Genomic DNA, 22,776 nt, shown 5'->3' with positions numbered 1-22,776 from the left:
GGAGGAAAAGGTGAGGTTAGATTATGTGATCCCCCAAACAAACTGAGGATTCCGAATGCTTTGCTGAGTATTGATGGGATTGGCCCTTAACAAACACCTCATGAATGTTGAAGAATTAGCACACGAAGGGTATACAGACATGATGGGATTCCCACTTCCCTGATAACCACAGAAATCATAGAATTGGGCCTGGGAACCGGTCCTGAGTGTGGATCCCTTAGTCCCATCTTCTCATCCTATTCTCTGCTCTTCAGCTGGACCATGGCCGTTTATTCATTCCCAAGAGTGGAAAACCAGAATGTGGAGAGAAACTGAGAGACTCATGGTGAAGTCTCAGCTCCTTGTTGTTTCCCCCGAGGACAATGTAAAACAAGGCCAGCTTTTCCTGGAGGTTCCTTGTTCTGCCTCTCTGTAAAACCACTCAAACACGTGCATTTGTTCACATTTCAAAAGCACTTTATTACCAAAATGAACAAAAGGAGAATGGTGTTTAAATTAAATAAATTACACAAATATCTCAAGAGTTCTGGCCTTCCCCAGGAACCACATCATCAAAGGTCAGTGTCACTAAGGACATCCAAAAGTATTGAAATTCTGGATTATTTCACTACTTTGCCTTCCTTTCTTGCTTCAATCATATTCACAGAGCGGTCTGTGCAAATTTGTGTTCTTTCCAAAGTATTCCAACACTGAAGTTTTCTTAATGTCTTTCTCTACCCCATGTGTTTCCAATCTTACCTCCATCATGGGCCTTGTGAGTACTGACGAGGTTGGACAATTAAATTCGCAAACTCATCGTAGAGAAAGTGCTACACACCTCATTGCTGAATATCACTACGGTCACCTTCGAAGTGCTCTCCTTGGGAAGCTATGCTCCAACACCAGCGCCGGACACCAGCAATTTTGGAACTCTTTTTCTGGAATGGTCATCAGAACTGTTGTCGTATTACCCTTGATGTCCTGAATGTCATCAAAATGTCTTCCTTTCAATATTTCCTTTATCTTCGGGTAAAGAAAGAAGTCACTGGGGGCCAGATCAGGTGAGTAGGGAGGGTGTTCCAATACAGTTATTTGTTTACTGGCTAAAAACTCCCTCGTAGACAGTGCCCTGTGAGCTGGTGCATTGTCGTGACGCAAGAGTCAGGAATTGTTGGTGAAAAGTTCAGGTCGTCTAATTCTTTCACGCAGCCTTCCAAATAGTAAACTTGATGAATGGTTTGTCCAGTTGGTACAGATTCATAATGAATAATTCCTCTGATATCACAAAAGGTTAGCAATAGCATTGCAACGAGTTTGTGAACTTAATTGTCAGAACTCGTAGAACCTTGGACATGTTGCAGGATTCCCACTTGAATCCCAACTCCAGGCCATTGTAAGTCAGCAATCCCATTTAGGTCTGGGGCTGCCTTGGCAGTTAATGGTGACTTCATTAAGTCCTCAAGGGATCTAGATTCTTGGTTCGAAAGGGACCTTTTAACTTGGGATGTCCTGTGACTTTGTGACCTTTCCCCACCTCCTAGGCCTGAGCTAGACTATAAAGGAGGTAGAGTACGGGAGGGTGAGTTGCCATTCGCTAAGGTCTTGTCCTCCTGGAATTTGGCACTTTGGGTGCTGGGCATGGTGCATCCCAGATAACATTGTCTTCCACCTTCCAACTTTTGAGTTCCATTGGCAGGCAGATGGCACAATGAATTCACAGAGAAGCCATGCTCTTAGGGGAAGAATCTGTTGGCTCTTTGCCAGCACCTTCTCCTTTAATTCTAAGACTTGCTAGCTGAATGGCTCACTTAATACACAGACACACAATGCAGGTCAGGCTGAAGTTAGGATTTAAGACATTTTTCCAGGCTGGCTGAGCCCAACTTGTTGAGCAGGGGTCATGACGTTGAAAGAGCTTGGGAGAAGCAGTGGCAAGAGCCCAAAAGGTTTTCTGTGTTATGTCCATGGAAATTTTCCCAAGCATTTGCACATGGAAGCTATTTATTTTCAAGTCACAGTGGGGTTCCTCTAGTTACCTCCTTATATACATAGAGGACTTAACCCCTCTTCTCACCTTTCTTATAAGGAGGTGGCCTCAGGTCCTGAGTTCGTTAAGGAATCACTATAGAGGAAGACCCAATCTGGGTCAGCCCTTCTCCATGTTTTACAACTAGCTGGGGGATATAGCTGGTCCTTGGGGGGCTTCCTACCTTTCTTGGCTGAAGGATTCAGGCCCCAAGCTAATAATTGAGAGTTAAATTAATTGCCAAGTAAGGAAACACAAGGCAGATTTCCCAAGTGCGGGAGGCCTTTCCCTGATAGGCTCTGAGGTCAGGGGAACTGTTAGGACCCGGGTCCTACCAGTTTGCTATAAGTTGGCATTAGCACCCTTCCCTCTCCAAGTCTCCAGTACAGAGAGGAATGCCCAAAAGTTTTTATGCAGAATAATTAGTACCTGTTGCTAGGCTCGCCAGCTACCCCCCAGAGGATTCTGCCAGCTACCCCCCTCTCCCTTTAGGGTTTCTACATCTCAACTGGAAGGGAGCAGCCCCTGAGGGCAGGGGAAGTGATGTTTCAGGAGGCTGGGGCAGCTATGGGTGGACGGCCCCTGGGGAGGTAGCTTTGGTGGCCTTGAGGGCCCTGTCTACTCCCCAGTCTTGAGTCTGATGTGCTCAATAGGAGGGAGGTCTCAGCAGCCTGAAGATGAGGAAGAAGGGGCAGTCACCAAAACAGAGATTCTTGGGTTGTGGGAAGCACATGGTCCCAAAGGTGGAGGGCTGCCAGGAACAGAGTTGGCACCTTGAGGGGGCAAGCCACAGAGTCCTAAGCAAGTTCATCCCTGTGTCTTGTGACAGCATGACATCATCTGACACCAAGCCATGCAAGCCCAAGGACTCTTTCGAAGCTTGCACTCTAGGTCAGCAGTCATACTTTCTCTTCTGTTCTTGGCACATGCTTCAAGTCCAACAGTCAGGGACTCCCGTCAGCTGCCACAGGCAGGGCAGGGATGGGTACAGTGGAGTGAGCAGCAGTCTTGCTCATTGCTGGCCAGGGCCCTGAGGGTCAGCAGAAGGATGAAGAGGTGGCTCTCCCTGCTGCTGAGATTGGCTTGCTCTAGAGACGCCACGAGGGAGGCAGGGGAACAAGAGAGGAGGAGGAAATGGAGAGAGAAGAACAGAAGTCCTGGTGGAGGTGCTCTCCTCTACCCGCCACCCACTGTGATCCCAGGCTCATCCTTCAAGAAGTCCCAGGTGCCAGGCCCTCTGGGCAGCATGGGAACCGCTGGGCCCTCACAGGGCGGTCAGAGTCTCTGCATGAAACATACTCCCGAACATCTCCTGTGGGAGAAGGAAAGGGGAGTGGAAGGAATAGCATTAGACCTGTTGGGTTCAGAGTAGCTGTGACCAAGAGGTGACCCTATGGACCCTGGCTAGAAAGAGGCATTGTGAGTGTATGTGTGAGTGTGTGTGTGTGTGTGTGTGTGTGTGTGAGTGTTTGAGAACAGGAGAGAGGCAGGGTAAGCCTAAGAGGTGACTGGTCCAGGGGTGGCAGGAGAAAATGCTTGGAATCTGATTTGGAGTTTCCTATTGTGTTCTGTGACCTTTCACATGTCCCCCTGCCCCACACCCTTTGGTAGCTTCATTTTCTTCAATGAGAAAAATGAGTAAAACGAGAGCACAGAAGCTCTAAAGTCGTTTCTGGCTCTGATAAACTATTTTGGTCCTGACAGGGATTTTGGAATGTGCTGGAGATTCCATGGGGGCCCAAAAATCAGTCTGCCAAATCTTTGTGTCTCTGGCTGTATTTCCTAATGTCTCCTGCATGCCATTAACACTCCCAGAGGTGTGCTCAGAAGACCATGGAACTCAAGTCCACAAAGAATGGGAAATAACATCCCGCAAAGTGAGATGTTATTTCTATCTAGTTTCTTTTAATTCAGGGCATTGGGGTAGTGGTACTTTTCATGTCCGGACCACAGGGCCCTATGGGGATACTAACCCCTCCCATCTGCATAGCTCTCAGATCTTCAGGCCTGTCCACATGCAGTAATATTTGTTCTGCTAGAATTTGCACACCCTAGAGTTCATCTGACCCTACCAGACTATGAGTTTCCTAAGGGCAGGGGTCTTTGTTTTGTTCATGGCTGTATGCCCACCCTGCAACTGTGGAGGCAAGCAGTAGACACTCCATAAAGACCTATTGAATTAATGAAAGAACAAATGAATCCCCTGCTAATTTTGTGAGCTATGTGGGACAGACATTACCCATATTTCCCTTATTTCACAATGATAAAAACTGGGGCCCGGTGGTGTTGTGTGGCTTGCTCAGGATCACATGCTTGATGTGTTGGAGAGTTAAGAATAGATATTCTTTCTGTAGACTTGGTCCAGTGTCTCTCCCTCCCCCCGTGATGCCTTTTCAGGCAGTGAGAAGAATTAAGATCTGCTATTAAAAGAAAGATGAGAAAGACGCGTTGTTGCTGTCCAGGTGACGGATTGTTCTGGCCTGGAGGTGAGACAGCCGCATGAACATCTTGGATTTGAGAGGGTCTCTTCCCTTCCCCTTCTCACATCCGCCACCCTGCCTCTCAGTTTACCTGCTCTAAGTCCCAGTAGCTGGGGCTCTCCTCCTCCAAATCATACAGGGAGAGTTCAGGGTCCACTGGAGCCTAGAGGGGGGAAACCAGTACAGAATGAGCTCCCTGACTGAACAACAAAGTCTGGAGCAAATGGCAGGGTCCTAGTGAGCACCATGTTTTCTGATGCATAACTGCCTTCCTGCCTCTTCCCTCTCCTCCCTCACCTGCTTCACAAGATATAGCACCACTGTGGTCTCCCCCCTTACACCAGACAGATGTGCATCAGGGTCTGCCCTCTGCAGGCATTTTAGAGGCAGGGAAGGTTTACCTAGCTTACAAGGACGAAGGCTACCTGCCTGACCTCAAGGAATCCATTTCCCTCTGTCTCCTCATCTGTAGAAGTAGGATAATCGAATCTGCTTTGCTGGCTTTCTACCTTACCATGCTGTTAAAAAAGGGTGTGTGTGTTTGTGTGTGTATTTATATATGTGCATATATTCTGTAATATGTAAATATACTATATATATAAACTATAATAACAGGACATTATTTGTACAATAACAAATGATAAGAATTCTTCCAGAATCTCCCTCTTTTTGCTGTGTGGACAAGGTTCATGAAGCCAGAAAGCCCAATGCCTCCACAGTTTCCCTCTACATATTGAGGACGGGAGCCAAGGTCCCATGTGTTCCTGGGCTGTCTTTCAGCACTTAGAACAGATGGCTTCACCTTCACCAGTGTCTTAAAGCAAAGAGCAAACCGTTGCTCTAGGGCCAGAAAAGCCTTTCCATGACTCACCGGGGGCAGCGGAGGGTTTTAGCAAGGGCTGGGACACTAAGTCTTGGGAGGCCAAGGGCAGGGGCTTAGCTCAGAGGAAGCCCTGGAGGTGGCTGGGGAGGCCTGGGCAGGGACCTCAGTGGGGTGGGCTTTTTCTGCCTCCTCAGTTTTCTGGAGTCCTAGACAATGTTATTTGTAGCTCATTTGCATACCACTACTGAGCTAGTAAATTAAATGTCAAGAAACTGAGACAAAACTCAGATCCAGCCTCTCATTTATCACCAGCCGGAAATCTCCAAGCTCTGCTAAATTGAAGTGAACAGGTTCACTGCCCTCCTTCCCCCAAAGTCTCTTCTGGAAACAGTGAAGGAGGAGGAGTGAGCGATGTCAGAACGCCAGGCATAAGCTAATACGCTCTGGGGTTTGTGTGACCTGCACATTAATATTAATGAAGGACTTTATAATATACAAAGTGCTTTCGAGTGACCTAACAGATATAACTATTAATTATTTCTGTAACAAAAACAAGAAAAACCCTGTGAGGCAGGTAATGCTGGTTTAGGGTACCCATTCTACAGGTAAGGAAACAGAATCAGGATTGGTTTGGAACCCAGAACTTCTGTGTTCTTTCTAATGCCCCCTGGTTCTGCTATTTCAATGCCCTGGGGTCTAGGATTCCCCAGGTGCCTGGACCTTACCCCTTGGAAGTCATGTCCTGGGGCCACTTCTCTGGCATTTGCCTGGGCAAAGAGGACTGCGTCATGTATGCTGGGAAAGACGTGGTTGCGCTCTAGACACCCATCTTCAAAGACACCTCCATGGCTAATGTCATTGTATACCTGGGCTAGAAGGAGGAAAAGACCACCTTCAGAAATAGAACAGCCCTTGTGGATTAGAGTTGAGAATGAGAGAGCGGTCTGGCGGTTGTGCCCTTGCGGTGTCCTCTGAGGGTTATGGATTGGCCTTGCAATATCAATTCTGGACAGCAGAGGGCAACATGAGCTTGTGGATGCTGAATTGAACCTTCAACCCAAGGCAGAAGGAAGCAGTTTGATTCAGGGAGTAGGTACTTTGTGGCAACTTGAGAAAGAAAGGCTAAAACTTCCAGGAGGAGGCTGCTGCCAGTTCTATGTCCTGAGGGTCCATCCTTCCTTTTGTTTACCCAGAATTTTCCTGATACTTCCAGTGTGTGGCCTAGCCCACTCCTACCACATCCTAGAGCTGACTTCCTGAGGAGTGTCAGTGAGGGTGGGAGGAAGCCTGTGATTCTAACTCCGGAGCCCACGCACAGCACCTCATTGCCACTGCAGATTCTCTCCCCAAGCGGGGCTTCCACCGAGCCTGGGATGTGCTCAGGCCAGTTCTAAAGTTAGGCAGCCCCCCCGGAAGGACTCCGACACTCTGTGCGCAGTGGGGTGTGTATGTATGTGCCCTTTCACATTCTCTTGTGTGTCTGTGTGTCCACATCCTTGCATACGTGCTAACGGTGTGACAGTCCACTGCTATGTGGACATGTCTTCGGGATTGCATATATGTGCCCTGTGGAGATTGTGTGCACATAAAACTGCGGTATGTGTTTTATGCTTACTCATGGACTTTCAGATTTGGAGAAGATCCCCAAATTTACCTAGTTAACACCCTCATTTTACATAGGTGGCAATTGATCCCTAGACAGATAAAGTGACTTGGCCAAGAATACATGGCAAATTAGTGGTGGGGCAAATTAGAATCCTAGCTGTCCTTTTTAACTCCATGATCTCCCATTCTGCTATTGAGATCCCGGCATGTTTATACAATCTGGCCACAGTCTCTGGTCACTTGTGTCTGAAGCTCTTATGAGACAGTAGTTTGGGGAAATATATGGGTTCTTTCATTTCCATCCCCTTCACTGGTCAGCATCCCTCCAACCTTTGCCACCCCACCTCTTTGCCAGCCTTTCAGTCTCCTAAATGGCTTCCTTCGCTTACCGTGAATGTTCACCAAGAAGACCTTCACACCGATCTTCCCATAGGTGGAGCTCAGCTAGAAGTGTTGGGGTAGGGAGGCAAAAGGAAAGGAATGTTCTGAGTGGGTCTCAAAAGTGATTCACAAAATGCACTTCAGAGGGGAAGCCAAACAAATAAGCAACCCCAAGAGCCCCGGCAGCCAAAGATAAAAATAGCAGCAAAGCACACCACTTCTCACTGGAGTGTTGGCTGACGGCTTCTCTGGGAAGTGGGGAGGAAGTGGGGCTTTGCCAAGGAGGTGGGCACTTAAAGTCACCATGGCCTCTTCTGATGGGGACAGATTGTTTCTTTCAGTAGCTTAGATTCCCAGACTCCAAATCTTTTGTGACTCTGTGGCTTCAGGCAGAAGCTGCAGGGGAGGCCTGCAGTCCAGAGAGCATAGGGCTTCAGCCAAGGTCCACCTCAACTCCAGGTGCAGGCCAGAAAACAGGCCAAGCCCTCACTAGGGTTGGAGCTTTCTGCACAGCTGGCCGATGGTGACATCAGCCCTTATGCTCACTGTTCCCCTCAGCTCTTCTTGATTTGAGCGAGCTCTGAGGTTGGCTGACTTAGCTATCGGAGGTGGCTGCTGAAAAGTTGTCAGATAAATACATTTATTCAAGGTGCCCCGAGGGCTGCCTGCTTGGTCTGAGGATGTGGGGCACGCATATTATTTCTTCTCTCCTTGGCTGGTTTGAACCACCTCGTGCTAGAATATCTGGGTGAGTGTAGAAAGGAGCAGCAGACATTAAGCAGGGCCAAACTGAACTTACAAGACTGTGGGGTGGGTTCCTGGTGTTCTGAGAAGGAACTTGGGATGCTCTCTGCTAGAGAGGGTTGCTAAGGCAGGGTGGGATAGTAGGCCTGGAACTCTGATCTCCCTCCCCAGACATTTCTTGTCTTAGGCTGTCTGGGCCTGCTCTACACAGAGCCTCCAGTCCTGGTCATGTCTGGGGGAAAGGGATCCTTAGGGGCCTTAGTCTCTTTGGCACACGTCCTCTCTCAGTTTGTCAGAATGAATACTCCAAAGAAAGGGAGTGTGGGAGAGCAGGGGTGAGGGTGTTTGTGTGTGTGTGGTGACCAGCACTCCCTCTGCCCAAGGACCTCACCTTGGCCAGGGCTTTGATGCCCATCAAGTCCACAAAGCTGACCCCACTCATGTCGAGGATGAGGGTGTGGAAGGTGACGAAGGGCGGGACGCTGGCTAGCATGTCAGTGGGCTCACTGGGGGCCTCAGCGGAGGCTGGCGGTTCACGGTGGGCAGCTGGGGGGCTGTCAGGGCTGAAAGTGATGTAGGATACACTGGCGCCATTAGCAGATGTCTGGTTGTTGTTGGGGTCGGTTGGGGAGGGGTTCTCAAAGTCCTGCTGGAGCTCCTGCAGGGATACAGTCTAGAGGGGGGTGGGGTGGGGGTAGAGTCAGGGACAAGCAAACTGAACCAGACTTCACTGTGGCTGAAGCCAGGGCAAGGAACATGTCGGTAGAGGGGAATCACTGAGCTTGGTCATGGTGACTACAAGCCTGAAATCCCCATGGAAGAGGAATCTCTCAAAGCCCCTTCCTTATGCAGGTCCTGCAGTTCGGTCTCTCACAACCCAGACAAAGTTGGAGGAGCCTTCCAAGGGAGGCACTGAAGCCACAGCCCACTCTGCTCTGGGGCAAAGCCCCTTTGGAAACAGTTGAGTTCCTTGCAGTTGTCCATTCCTGCCTGCTTCCCCCCAGAACTTCCAAACCCATCTCTACCTTGATGCTCTGGGTTGGCTGGGTACCCCAGAAAATTTACTGTGCCTCCCCTTCTAGGATTGGTCAAAGTCCACAGGCCATATCCTACCTTAGCCAGAGAATGGGGGGAGGACATGGGAGTTCAGTGATTACCCCAGAGCTGGCAGCCCTTCACCAAGGATAAGAACGCTCAGTAACCACCAGGTAATGGCCACAGAGACTTCTCTCTTTGCCTCGAAGGGTGCTGGGAGGTGAGGCACCAGGGGGCAAGATCAGAGAGGGCAGGAGAGGGGGCATTGGCTGCTCCTAGCCTCAGATCACCTTGGTTTTCATAAATAGAGACTTCCTCTGTTGCGTGGGCATCAGTCTCCCCTTCTCCTGCTTCTTGAGGTATTTTTGCTTGGCCAGTAATACTTTCTGGGGGTCCACACCCGTCTGTAAGGAGAGAGGAAACAGCAGGCTTGACCTCCACCCTCTTTGGAGGCAGCCTGCCCTTGGCTCCCGGCCCCTTTTTTCCATCTTCTGGCCACTCTCTGGCAAGCTCTTCTGGTCACCAGAGGACTGAGCCTTACCTTAGCAATGACCTTTTGCCTGAAGATCTCCGAATTTGCAAAGTAAAGAGGGGAGCAGTAAGTGACGATCTTAATCCCCTGGATTTCCTGGACCTGTGACAGGGAGACTGAGCTCAGGTAGCAGAAATGTCTCTATTAGCTTTTTTTGTTTGTTTGTTTTTAAACCTTCTTTTATTTGGGGTGGGGGCAGGGCAAAAGAGGGCGGTCATAAACTTGGATCACCTACCCTATTGTAGGTCTTGGGATTCACATACATGTCAGTGTCCATGACCTGAACCAAAGCGTAGCCATTTCGACTAGAAGAAGAAAATGAAAACCATAAGCTAATGCTCGTATCAGATAGGCCTGGAGAGATGCTGGGTGGGGGCTGGGGCAGAGGCAGGGCAGGAGAGTGTCCCTTTTCACCCCTAGGCGTGTTGTATTTGCCTTTCTGCACTACAGATGCATGCCTGGTGGCCTGTGGCTGGGCTATAACGAGAGGAAGCACAGGCCCTTGACATAGCTCTCAGATGGGCTCAGTAGGGAGAAGGGTGGAGGTACACAAGATGACAAACTTAAGTGGCCTCGAAGTCATCACTTCCTGGTCCTGAGTTCTCAAGAAGAGAAGGCAGGGTTTCCCTAAGATTCAGTGTCCTTCTTGCCCTGGCCTGGACTCCCTGGCCAATTCTACTTAATCTTTTACAGGAAGGACACGGCATCTGTCCTTTGGCCTCATACTCTCCAGGGGTGGGGTCTCATTTGGTCTGGGGTCTGGCAGTGCCTTTGGAAAGACACTGAGTCTTACCCACCTGCTCTTCCCTTACTTTCTCTGGACCCCCAGCCCTCCAAGACCATGATGGCTTCCTCTGGGGTTTTCAGGATATGGGAAGTCAGATAGCCCAGTCTGTGGCCACAGTCCTGGCTAGGCTGAGCTCTCCTGAGGTCTGGCAGCAGTTCCAGTGCCAGGCCGAGGCAGCAGGGTGTGGTGGTCTGGGCCAGGCCTTGGCATGGGAGCCCTTGGAAGGCTGGCCCAGGGGCCCCCCATTGTGTCTTGAGGGGAGGGGCTGTTACTTACAACTGGGTCTGGAAGACCACAACCAGGATGGAGAAGGCGACACCTACTGCCACACCGTAAGGCAGGCTCAGAAAGAAGGAGGAGAGGAAGCTCACCACCCAGACACACTGTGAGGAGAGATATCAAAGTAGGCTTGAGGAGAAAACTGCCTCTTTCAGGAAGTCTTCCTGTATTAGCCAAGGCCATTCTCTGCTAAAACAACCCAGATCTACCCTTCCATTTTCATGGAAGTTTTGCACTGTTTTATGTTTTTGTGCTGTTGTTACCTTTGCCCATTTCCCTTAGATTGAGTGTGGCTCCCTGATCTTGTCTGGTTTTTAATAGACAAGCCCAGCACACACAGGGAAGCGGCATGGCATAATGAGAAGAGCAAGAGACTTGGGTCAGTTCTTAGTTCTAAATTTCATTCTCACACTTTCGAGCTAGTGTGTGAGTCTTAGTTGCCTAATCCACAAAGGGGGAATGATATTAGCAGGAACAATACCTGCTTCACGAAGGGATTAAAGAGTTAAGGAATGTTAGGATCCTCGCCTAGTGATAGGTACCCCATGGGTGCTTCCCTTTCTCTGTCTACCAGTAAGATGCATATGCCTGCCGGGTTCAGTGACACTCACGGCCTGGGGCCTGGGGGGGGTGGGGGGGGCAGGATTGGATTCAGTTTTGATAGTTGCTCCTTATGGTCCTTTAGTGTTCCCCAAATTTGTCTAAAGGAAATAAATCTGCTCAACTCCATAGAGAATTATGAGGATCAGATGGGAACCGAAAGCTCTTTCAATATCAGGAACTAACTGCCATGGCGGGACCACTGGGGTGGGGTAAACGCTAACCTGTGGGCTGGTGATTGGGACATTGTTTTTCTCCTATGCTCATCACTCACTCACTGGGGAGCTCTCACTCACTTCTCTGGCTTTAAGGGTTTCCTTCCCGTACGGTGCAGGTGAGCGTCCTCCCGTAAGAGACAGTACAGCCTAGAGGTTTGGAGTCCAACATTTGAGGTTCCAATCCTGATTGTACCACTTACTACCTCTGTGGCCTTTGACAAGGTGTTATTTACCTCCCTGAGCCTTGGTTTCATCGCCTCAAAAGTAGGTTAGTAAGTCCTGTCTCATAAGTTATGGTGGAGCTTAAGTGGACACAATGCAGTGTCACCAACACGTGATAACCTCCTTACTATTGTCCAGTAGAAGATACAGTGGGAATTTGACTAATCATAACAATAACTCACGCTTGCAGAGTGTTCTCTGGTTACATGGCGCTTCCCCATATGATCTCATTTAATCCTCAGAACCAGTGTGTGACGCAGGTATAACTGTCACCTTCACTACAGATAAGGAAATGGAACTCCAGAGAAGTCCAGTAACTTGCTTAAGACCCTGGCTTTATGTTATAATTTTTTTAAATGATTCGTTTTTGCTTTTTATTATTATTAAAATAATAATAGCTAAGTTTTATTGAACACAAGATACAATTCGGACAATGTGCTCCTTACTTGTATTGTCTCATTTCTTCCTCATAAGCAGCAACCCTAGGGGTGGGTAGAGAGTATAAAATATCCATTTCACAGATGAGGAAGCTGAGACTCGGAGAGGTTAAAGGCTATAGAGCCTGTGAACAGCTGAGTTAGGATTTGGACATAAGGTGTCTCTCTCCAAAACCTGAGCTCTTGGCAGTTGGCTACGTGAATTAGGAAGCAGCCAACGTGAGGGATCACCCACAGGGAGAACTGACAGGACTGTGGGGTTGGGGGAGGGCAGAGTACGGACGGGTAGTGAGGCCGCACGGTACCTACACAGTCCAGCTTGCTCTTCCTCCACAGGTAGTAAGGGTCGGCCAGTTGCTTGAGGGAGTTCTTGAGGTTGACAGCTATCAGGGCTCCTAGCACAGACTGAGAAAGCAGAACATTGTTCCTTGTCACTGGGGTGTTCCCTTCTTCCTGTCCTTCCTTCACTGGGGTGTTCCCTTCTTCCTGTCCTTCGTATAAACACCTGGCCCTGGAGCCTGGCAGGACAGAGCTGGAGTTCCAGAACACATCCCATGCAGAGCCCCCAAATCTCTGCACTCAGGCTTAGGGTTGGAGAGAGCAGGTGCTGGAGTCATGGGGCATGGCCTGGCCCCAGCTTGCCCTTCCTCTCTTCCCTTGTCCGCAAACGGCCCATGTCTAGAGCCTTGCTATGCTGGTGCTCATGGGAACCTGTCAACAGACTGGGGAATCGACCCTGAGGTCAGAAGGCTGGAGTCTGGGGCCAGCCCTGAACTGGTGAGCTGTGCTACCACGGGCACATCACTTAGACTCGCGCAGCCTCAGTTTCCCTCCCCTGTAAAATGGGGAGTGTAAACCTGTGTTGTCTACTTCACAGACTGTAATTAGGACAAAGTATGACAATGACAGCACTTTGTAATAGGTAAAGTACTGCACAACTCTTAGGGGTTGCTCTTACTGACTCTTCCACTGGCCTCTGCTCTCCTGCTGGGCTCTTACCTTGGGGAGAGGGTACAAATAGGACCCCAGGACCAGCATGGTGATCATCACGACCAGAGATACACACAGGCTCGCCACCTATTCCGAGAAAGAGTTGGGAATAGGCAGTGTCGCTTTTGATTTATTTCCAATAAACACATTTTGTGACGTGGAGACTCGGGAGGAGAGAAGGTTGGAGAAGCAGCTGGCCTGGCTTATGGGTCCCTGGGATTCTCTGAGGCAATCGATCTGTTCCCCTCCCACCCCACACACATTCCCCTGGCACAACGCTCACCTGGGATTTTCCTCCAGCTCCATCTACAGCCAGAGTGACAGAAAGAGCACAGCAAATGACATGGATTTTAAAGAAGGAGCCAAAGAAGTTGCTGCAGCCCAGGGCAATCATCTCCTGTGGGGACAGGGGAAGGATTGGGTGTTGGGGGTACAGGGGGTGGGCCAGCAGGGTGAGTCAAACCTAGTTGGCCATGCAGCTGGATCTTGGGCCTAGGATGTGACTTACTGCTATAAAGCCATACACTCCCAATCAGGGGTCAGCTTTTGGGTTTAGAGACCCCTCTTCACTGGCAGGCAGTCTTACTCCTCTCAATCCAGAGCTCCAAGGTACCCCTTGCCAGGCCTCTGTGGGCCCTGGCCCATCCTGCTCATCTCTGCCAAGGGTGGCTAGACCTACCTGGTTAGAATCCACATCATAGCCATGCTTGCTGGCCAGGGTCCGGCCCATAGCCAGATTAATGACGTAGCCCACGATGGCCAGGGAGAAGGCTGTGCCAACCATGTCCTTCCACTGTGAAACCACAGGCAGCACGGGAGTAGGGAACCTGCCAAGAAGCCAGAGAGGAGGCAGGGCCCAAGGGTGTGAGGAGAGGGAGGACACTGAGTCCTTCAGCAACCCACAGGGACCAGCAAGGCCCTACTGTGTGCCAGGGTCTCACGTGAATTGCCCTTTCAAGCTGAATCCTGAGTACAACGCTGTAGGGCAGCTGCCATCACTCCCATTGACAAAGCAGGAAACTGAGGCTTAGAGGACCTGGCTTGTCCAAGGTCACAGAGCCAATAAGTGGCAGGGCCTCATCTGTTCATGCGCAGATCCTGGACTCTGCGCTCACCAGCCTGCAGCCCCCCAACCCCGAGTGCTGTGATCTTCCCCCTCACCTATTCCTACTCTGGAGCACAGCATTGCCAGTCCACTCTCAGGGCCCCGTGTGGTGCCTGGCACAGAGCGGATGCTTAATGAATTTGGTTCGTCCTAATACTTCCTGTCCACACGGATAAAAAGAGCCAATGCATTAGAACAGGGCAAAGAGCCAACAAGGACCCATCAGAGAGAGGTTGCTTTAATAGCATACACTGTGTGAGACTTTTTTTGGGGGGATGTGGCAGTTAAAACTCACTGTTCATAAGATAGCCAGCATTGGCTGGTTGTATGGCTCTTCATAATAAGAAACAGTAGTAATTCACAGCTGGTCAGTGTCAGAGTTTACAATGCACTTTCACAGAGTTCCTCTCAGCTTGGCCTCTGAGCCCAGGCTTTGGTGGGGAGTACTGTGGGGGTGGCGCCAAGCCTCCTAGCCCCCAGACTCACCCATGTTGGATCTCTCCCACGATCTGCATGTGATACTTTTTGGGCATCTTACAGCCCCCAGAGATAGCTGTTGCCACCACCACCTGCAAACCCCAAAGTGGAGAATGGGGATTGGCTTGAAGTTGGGGTCAGGGCAGGGGCCTCTCCCACACCTCATTTTTCCCTGGAGACCCCAAATCCTACTTCCCTGCTTCCTTCAGGGGGAGCACCCTGAGGAGCAGGAAGAGTGGGAGTCATTTTCAGGGGGATGGAAGAGATTCATTCCTGACTTTCTGTGCCCCTGGCTGGCAGTGGAGGTGGTGGTGAGGGTGGATAGGGGTGAGGGTGGATATGGGCTCCCTGGCCCTGGCCGGAGCTGGATTCCTTCCTCAAGGCCTCTCTAGCCTGGCGCCCAACGCCCAGCCCCAGGCAGGTCCTTACCACAATCATCTCGGTAGGGATGGGGAAGCGGATCCTGTGCATGTACCGAGCGTTGAGCTCCTTCACCAGCACCAGGAACACACCACTGATGAGGGCGAAGACGAGCGAGGCGATGTTGGTGTGGGGGAGGTTTTTGCAAATGTCAATGAAGGTCTGGGGAGAGAGTGTCATGCTCATGGGCTCCCTCCCTTCTTCCCATACCACCCCAACCTTGGGTATCTGACCCAGTGAAGGGAGGTCATCGATGCTCATGGACACACACCAAAGCAGAGCCCAGGCCCTGGACATTAACTCCGTACCATCTTCCACCACCCTCTCCCCAACGGCACGTCTGGAGCTTGTGCTGCAATTGGAATGCTGATTCCCTTTCTCTTTCTCCAGAAAGAGTCAAGTTAAAGTAGGAGGGATGGAGACTAGACTAAAAAAGGCTTTCCTAGACACGGGAACAGGGAACTGGTGGAGAGTGTACATCTGCTTTTCTGTAGGGTTTAACCGCAGAGAACCCCAGTTCTCTCCCACACCTCATTTGAACCCTCAAGGTTATGTGTTTGGCCCTCCCACCCAACGTGCGAATCTCCTCAGAATCCTCTCCAAATGTCAGCTGGCCCTTGCATGAGAGCATCTCATGATGAGAAGCTCACAACTTCTTAAAAGAGTGATCTCTGCCCTTATGTCTGCTCCAGCCCCTTCCCATTTCAGGAGAGCAGTCCCAGACTCACAAAGATGATGGACCCTGGGCCTGTGTAGGAGGGGACGGTCAGGCCGAAGATGTATTTAAGCACCGAGATCAGGATCTGCAGGCCAGCGGCTGTCATGAAGCCCCGGATGAAGGACTCGGAGAGGTAGATGGCCACAAATCCGAACTGCACGAAGCCCAGGCCCATCTGGGGGAGGGGGGATGACCAAGAGGGTCAGCAGCTCCCATACCTGTCTGACCCAAACCTGGGACAGGAGTTCTATGCAGCCCTGAGCAACAGCAGCTCCAGGGAAATGAGTCCCTCATGACCTTGTCTTGCCCTTTAGTGTGCCAGCAGATTTTGGTCCCTTTATGACACCAGCCTCTTTGTCACTCCAACTCTCTGGCTTCAGTTTCCTCATCTCTAAATGAAACTGTTCCTCCCCCAGTGTTTCCTCTCTCAGTGGATGACACTGCTGTCCACCCAATTGGCCAACCAAAACCTTGGGAGTCATCCTCCCTCACCTCCCACATCCCATCTATCACCAAGCCTAGTTAATTTTGCCCTGGTGAAATGTTCCTCAAGTCCACGCATCTCCATGTCCCTCTCAGTTCCTCAGCTGTCTTGCTTGGGCCTTGCATAGTCTCCCAACAGGTTCCTGCCTTCTAATCCACCTCCCACCTGTCACCTTCTCTGTAGCCCAAATAATGCTTGGTCAAAATGGTCAAAGCTGCTGCTTAGGGGACAGACCTCAGACTTCATTGTCTGGTTCCTGCCTACCTTTCCAGCCTCCCCACAAGCCCTCTGCCTTCTAGCATGCCCCCACCCCACCAACTCCTTGCCATTCCCTGGTTAATTCACACTCTCTGAGGACTCAGTAATTTGGGGTACGTTTTCTCTGCTCGGACCATCTTTTCATGCCTTGTTCATTTGGTTACTGGTCAACTTCTAGTCATTCTTTAAGACGTGGGTCAAATGTCACCTTCTTTCTTTGAGGAGAGGCCTTCCCTGACTCTCCTTGGTGTTCCCACAGCTACTTGTACATAGCTCTATTATGCTGCTTATCTCACTGCCTATAAATTTATCTGTTGACATGGCTACTTCCGCTGCTGGGCTGGGATCTCCTGAGATCTGGGCCTCTCTTTTACTTATCTTTTATCCCCAGGGCCTAACCCAGTTCCTGGCACAGTGAAACAGCCAAGAAACATTAACTAAATGAATGAATGAATGAATGAAAGGTGCCCTCTAAGGTTGCTTCCTATTCTTGCATTCTGTCAGGTTGTGTTTTACTTCACAAAACCTAGTAGACTCCTTTGCATGTGGTGGAAGTGCAATTTACGTGGTGCAGCTGATGCTGTGGCTTGGAGCAGAGGAGGCTGGAGGGGGATAAGGGACGTTAGGGAACAGAAGGACTGTCCTGGCAGAGAGCTGGGCTCTGGAAAGAGAGCAGAGAGAGGCCGTGAGTCTTTGAGATAGTCCTTAACTCAGGACAGTCTTACCAGGTGCAAACACTGGTCTTACGGACCTGCAGGTAAGGAGATATCTGACTTTCTAAGGTCTTTGGTGGCCCTGAGAATGGGGAAGAGGAAGGAGGTAGAACCCTAAATCAGCTTTAACATCAAAGTGGGCGCTTTGAGGCAAGGACATAGTGATCTGGGGTCCTCCTGGGGCAGGGCCCTGATAGGGATGCGGCCATCCCCTTCACCTGGATAATGGCAGTCAAGCAGGCTAGTGTCGCTGACACGTGCAGCCTCTCGGCCTCCATGGCCGCCGTGTCCACGTAGCTCTCATTGGTGGCATTGTTGAAGACCCGGAATTTTGACTCTGGGGCCAGCTGCAGACAGATGTTACCCACCAGGATGCTGACAACGGCAAAGGTACCTGTGGTGCCCCACCCAGTCAGCAAAAATCAGAGGTTTGGACCACACCCATAGAAATCAGCAAGGGGCCCACTGTTGCTCTCTGACCCCCAAGAGGATGGAGCCCCACGCCTCCAAGGCTACTCTTCAGCGTAACCACCACTGCTCATATCTAACCATGACCTATACTTTTCATGGTGTTTTCACCTCTATTGTTAATGTTATTTCATTGGACACAGGAGGAAACGAGCTTGGAAATACAAGCAAGGCCAGACCCAGAAACAGGCTTTGTGACCAGGCCCTTTTACTCCATTTCACTTAGCACCAAAGAACTCCAAATGTCCCTGCAGTGGCCTCTGGGACCAGCCTGGGGGTTAGATGGTAATTTCTCACAACCGTTTAACACTTTATGTCATACAGTTAATCTTGTTTCGCCAAGTCTTCCCACATTCCAGAAAGGGAGGTAGAACGAGTAATGCTAACTGAGCTCCCAGAAGCTAAGTGGTTTCTCCAAGGTCACAGAGGACCTGGGACTGATACAGTGACCGTCCCTCCAGGACCAGCTGGCACCAACTAGAGGAGAATGTAGATGGAAAATCAGCCAACCCCCTTTTCTACACCCCCCCGTCCTCATGGTTCCGGTCATCCTGATTGCTGGGAGGGGAAAGGCCTTACCTGGCACCATCTGGTGTATACCCCCCAGGAAGAAGTAGGTCAGGAGGGGGAAGAAGGAGGAGTAGAGGCCATTGACTGCAGGAAGGTTGGCCAGCAGAGCAAATGCCATGCCTGCAGAGGATGAGAGATTGAAGGCTCAAGGGCGTGGCAGGTTATGGAGGCCACAGAGGGTGGGGGTGGGAGAGGACTAGGCCTGGCCGAAGGTACCCCTTACCTTGTGGGACCTGGATAGATCCACCGCTGAGGCCGCCAAGCAGGTCAGGGATGATGTAGTCTTTGACCTTGTATTTGGGGAGCCAGGAGAGCACAGGGAGCACCCCAAACACCATGGTTTTGATCTTGGCCGAGGAAAATCTGAAGGGAAAACGGGCAGATTTCCAGTCAGTGCTGCCAGGCTTGGACGCTATGAGTTGGGGAGGGATTACAATATCCTATTGCTGGTCATCCATTCATTCAAAATTCATTCAAAATTCGGTGACTGCCCATACTGTAGGCTGTGCAGGGATACTGAGGAGAGAAGGCAGGGACTTTCTCCTGGGAGCCGTCAACAGGCCGTGTGCATTAGCTGGAGGTCTTCCTGCCTGGAAAGTCTACAAGACTTAGCTTAAAGGCATGGATTTCATGGTGGCTTAACCCTCCCAAGTGTCACGTCCAGCCCCCAGCTCAGTTGGCCTTTCTCCAGGAAAGGCTTCTCTGAGTTCCTGTCTGACTGAACACAGGCCTGGGTGCCCTTGTCTGGGCTCCTGCAGTTTCGTGTGTGCCCTGTGTTGTAATGACTTCCTTTTCATCTCTCTCTTCCACTGTGGTTCTTTCATTCATCTTTGTATACCTTGTGCATTACACTGGGGTGCTTAGCAAATATTTGCTGAATGAATGAATGAATGAATGAATAAGTAAAAGGTTGGGCTGGTATTGGAAATCTCTCTGTTCAAAATGTATTTACAGTAAACCATCCAGGCAGACTAAGTATGTATTGCTAAATGTATTGTACAGACATAGACTCGCTATTATATTTTTACTAGTAAATAGCATGTGTTTGCTTACCAGAAGCTCTGTTTACTAGAGTGTTTGCAGGGGCTTTGCACAGGGATCCTTTCACCCAGCCCCAAGGATCCTTGGTAAAAACAAGGAATAGGTTACAGGGCTGCTGCTCAACCTTTCCTTCTATGAAAAGCGACTATATTCTCACAGTAAATGTTCAAACAGTACCAAAAAAACAAAACAAAAAAAAAACAAAAGGAAAAGACAAAAAGAAACTCATTCTAAGAGGGAGCTGCTGCCATCTTTCTTAGAACTTCCCCTCAAAGGAAGATTCCATTGTCCCTGCAGGGTGCGCCTCTGTGGACCCACCATCTATTATGTGTGGTGACTCCAACACTGAGTTCTTTCCTCTGTTAGTTCATGGGGGAGGGAAGAACAGGGAGCTGTTCGTTGGTCAATGCAGGGTGGGGAGAGTTGATCCCTGCCCTGTTTGTTGAACACCTCCAGGTCCTTTCATAGAAACTCAAGGGCGTCAGGAACAAGGACCTACAAACCTGAGGGTGACAGCCAGGGGATTGATGACTAGAAAAGGGTGGGAGGATTTGCTTTTTCTTCTCCCAGCTGAAGGAACTCAAATACTCAGGGCCCATCTGGTGACTCACTGGCCTGCTTTGATTAGGCCTCCTTTCCTGCCCGGCACCAATTCCTGTTCATTGCTGTTGCTCAACAATAGTTTCCCTGACACTGGGTCCCCTGGATGTCACCCAAGACTGAAATTCACACAGATAATGCTTTGTACCCTGTAAAGTCTGGACAGATTTTCTGTCCCAACCAACACTCCCTGGAAAAGCATCCCCATCCACATCTAACCCCCCAATCTCCTCTGGGGCAGGTGGGCGGCCCTCCTATCCCCAGGATGCTGAACGGGGACTTGGACTGGTGGTAAATAGCTTAACGCCTCTCTAAAGCCTTGTCCGAATAGAGAACCAGCCCTGCAGGAACTTTCTTAGGTTTGTTTGTGGCAGGGAAAACTGGACTTGTGAATAGAGAGCTGGCTAGGGAAAGAAAAACAACCCACTTGACAGCTGGTACCTGTCCAGTCTCACTTGTAAGTCTGCTGTATGATGAGCAAAGCAATCTGAAGTCCAAGGGAAGAGTTGGAAACGGATACCAAACACCATGCAGAGACTCCAGAAGCCAAGAGGGAAGTAGGCAGAGGGATTAGCTTTCTAGAATTCATTCATTCATTAAACAAATATCTATTGGAACACCTTCTGTGTGCCAGGAACTGTTCAAGGCTCTCATGCAGTCTCATGGAAATTGTTAGTTTCCTACATCCCCTTACAGTTTTCGTTATCCTAATCTTTTAGGACAACAGCAGATACCCTCATCTCTCCAGCAGAGAAACAATCCAAATTTAAATTCTTTGGGCACCAAGGCTGGCAGAGTCCACCTATCCAAGGAGTACAGCAGGGGGTACAGTGTCCAGACACTGGGCACCCAATACCTTGGCTGTAACTGGGCAGAAATGGAGCCTCCCAGGCAAGGTAGGGTTGGGCCTGGGCTTTTGGTGAAAACTGAAGTAGGTGATTCTTCCGGTCTGAACCAGTTCCACCTGCATCTCCACTTCAGCCATTGCCAGTGACCTCAATCCAGGTAACTGAATCAGCTGTTTCCCGGGGAGTGAGCGAGCCAGCACACAGTGAGGCCTGAGCGAGGTCTGCCAGAAGTCTGGGAAGGGGGAAGGTGAAGCTCGTAGCCTCAGGATCCTGTACCTCATGGATCCCCTCCTTAGAGGCGAGGTTTCACTACCCACCATCACAGTTCCAGGGATCTAAGAGCGGAAATAGCCCAGGGGCTGGCGGGACCACATCCTGGTAGGTACCCTTTAGGAGAGCCCAGGAATTTAAGGGCTGCCTTTGGGCATTCTCTGGACCTGGAGAAGAAAGGAGCATCTAGGATGGAAAGAGGAACAAGGGCATGGGGTGGTGGTAGCTTCAGATTTTTCTTAATAAGGAGGGAACGGAACATTGAAGCTCTGATGCTCCCCACTACTCATGGTATAGTGTGACCATCTTAAGAGGCCAGAAGGGATTTGAGTGGACTGAGAATATGGTAAGACCTCATGCAGGGGGTTAGGGATGGTCCTTCTAAGTCTGTGGATGGTCCTTGCTCCTCCTACTCCCATCCTCCCTGGGAGTTTCAAAACAGGTGAGATTGTAGGATCTTCAATTCAGGGCTCTGAACAACTCCTTCCCGGAGCTTCCCCAAGCTCTGTCTTAGGGATACTGGTGCAGGAGCCATGCCAGGTGCAGGAAGGAATGTGGTGGGGAGCTGAGGAGAGGGGTCTGGGCTCTGTGTCACGTTACCTGAAGGCATTGCGAAGTTTCTCTCCCAGTGGGTGCGTCCGATCCTTCTTCTCAAACTCATCATCAAAGAGGGTGAGAGAGTATGCAGCTCTGTCTACCACGTAGCGAGGCCTGGGCTGGCTCATGTCTGGGGCATTTACAGGCTTTGGGAGAAGCAGAGAAGGGGAGGATGAGGGGCATCCCTCCCCAGTGCCAGCTTGGGCCTTCTCTCTCTAGTTCTGGCTGCAGCCGTTTTATGCTGGTCTTCTCCGCCCCCATTCAGAAGGTGCCTCCCTTCCTTCTTTCAAGTCTTTCTACCAGACTCACTTCTTTTGATGACCTTCCTTCCCAGGCACTGATGATGCACACACTTGCTCTGGCTGTTTTGCTTGGCACTCAGCATGTGGCTGGCACTTGGCACCTGTGACATCACCATCACCTCCACCGAACACCAGGCAAAAAGAAGGTGGGAGTGCAAGGGCTGGAGTCACAGCTGGGATGCAGCATGTTGACTCTATTTCTTGTCTCCCCCCACAAGGCCCCTGGTGCCCCCACAAGCCACTCCTCTTTTTCCCCAGACCTCAGTTTCCCTGGCAAAAAGGCTCATACCATTCAGTTAGTCAGCTTGAAAGAAATAGAGAAAGCAGCCTGCCTGGAGGCAGGGGAACGGCTAAGGTGACCTCAAGAAGCCTTCTTTACCAACAGATTTCCCTGAGTAATGGGGGACAATGGTGTGTTTGGGGAAATCAGGATAGTCTCTGCTCCCAGGAGGCTCTCCTACGCTTCCTGTGTCTAACCTCTTCCCCACCCTTATGTGCTGCTGTTTCTCTCCTCCTCCATTTTTGCGCAACCTTGTGGACGTTCCAGGAGCCCAGATGGCAGAGCTAAGTGCCAGGGACCCAGAGGTCCAGAGGAGCTCCCTGCAGGAACATTTCCCCCTCTCTCCTCCAACCATTGGTCCCCCCCCTCCTGCTCCCTACCTTACAGAGCTGGGAGAAGCCACCTGGTGCAGCTTGGAGGAGGCAGGAGGGAGAGGAAAGCCACGGGGTAAGCTTAGAGGGAAGGCTGACTTCTGAGAGTTGAGAGT

The 22,776-nt window shown here is 50.4% G+C and overlaps 1 protein-coding gene across 1 annotated transcript; it reads right to left on the bottom strand.

The window, feature by feature from the left end:
• Nucleotides 1–1,201: 1,201 nt before the first annotated feature.
• On the bottom strand, nucleotides 1,202–21,892 carry SLC26A9 (solute carrier family 26 member 9). Its single transcript, XM_033093103.1, has 20 exons — nucleotides 21,711–21,892; nucleotides 18,575–18,714; nucleotides 18,361–18,471; nucleotides 17,532–17,707; nucleotides 15,869–16,033; nucleotides 15,150–15,302; nucleotides 14,730–14,812; nucleotides 13,818–13,965; nucleotides 13,422–13,535; nucleotides 13,148–13,225; nucleotides 12,458–12,553; nucleotides 10,669–10,775; nucleotides 9,841–9,910; nucleotides 9,615–9,707; nucleotides 9,364–9,477; nucleotides 8,430–8,711; nucleotides 7,303–7,357; nucleotides 6,034–6,179; nucleotides 4,577–4,648; nucleotides 1,202–3,317 (listed from the first exon to the last, which is right to left on the bottom strand). The coding sequence occupies exons 1-20, from the start codon at nucleotides 21,833–21,835 to the stop codon at nucleotides 3,270–3,272; spliced, it is 2,376 nt and encodes a 791-aa protein (XP_032948994.1). The 5' UTR covers nucleotides 21,836–21,892; the 3' UTR covers nucleotides 1,202–3,269.
• Nucleotides 21,893–22,776: the final 884 nt, after the last annotated feature.

This window comes from Rhinolophus ferrumequinum, chromosome 22 (genome assembly GCF_004115265.2).
Source record: "Rhinolophus ferrumequinum isolate MPI-CBG mRhiFer1 chromosome 22, mRhiFer1_v1.p, whole genome shotgun sequence".
NCBI lineage: Eukaryota > Metazoa > Chordata > Mammalia > Chiroptera > Rhinolophidae > Rhinolophus > Rhinolophus ferrumequinum.
This window is presented reverse-complemented; position numbering and strand designations above follow the sequence as displayed.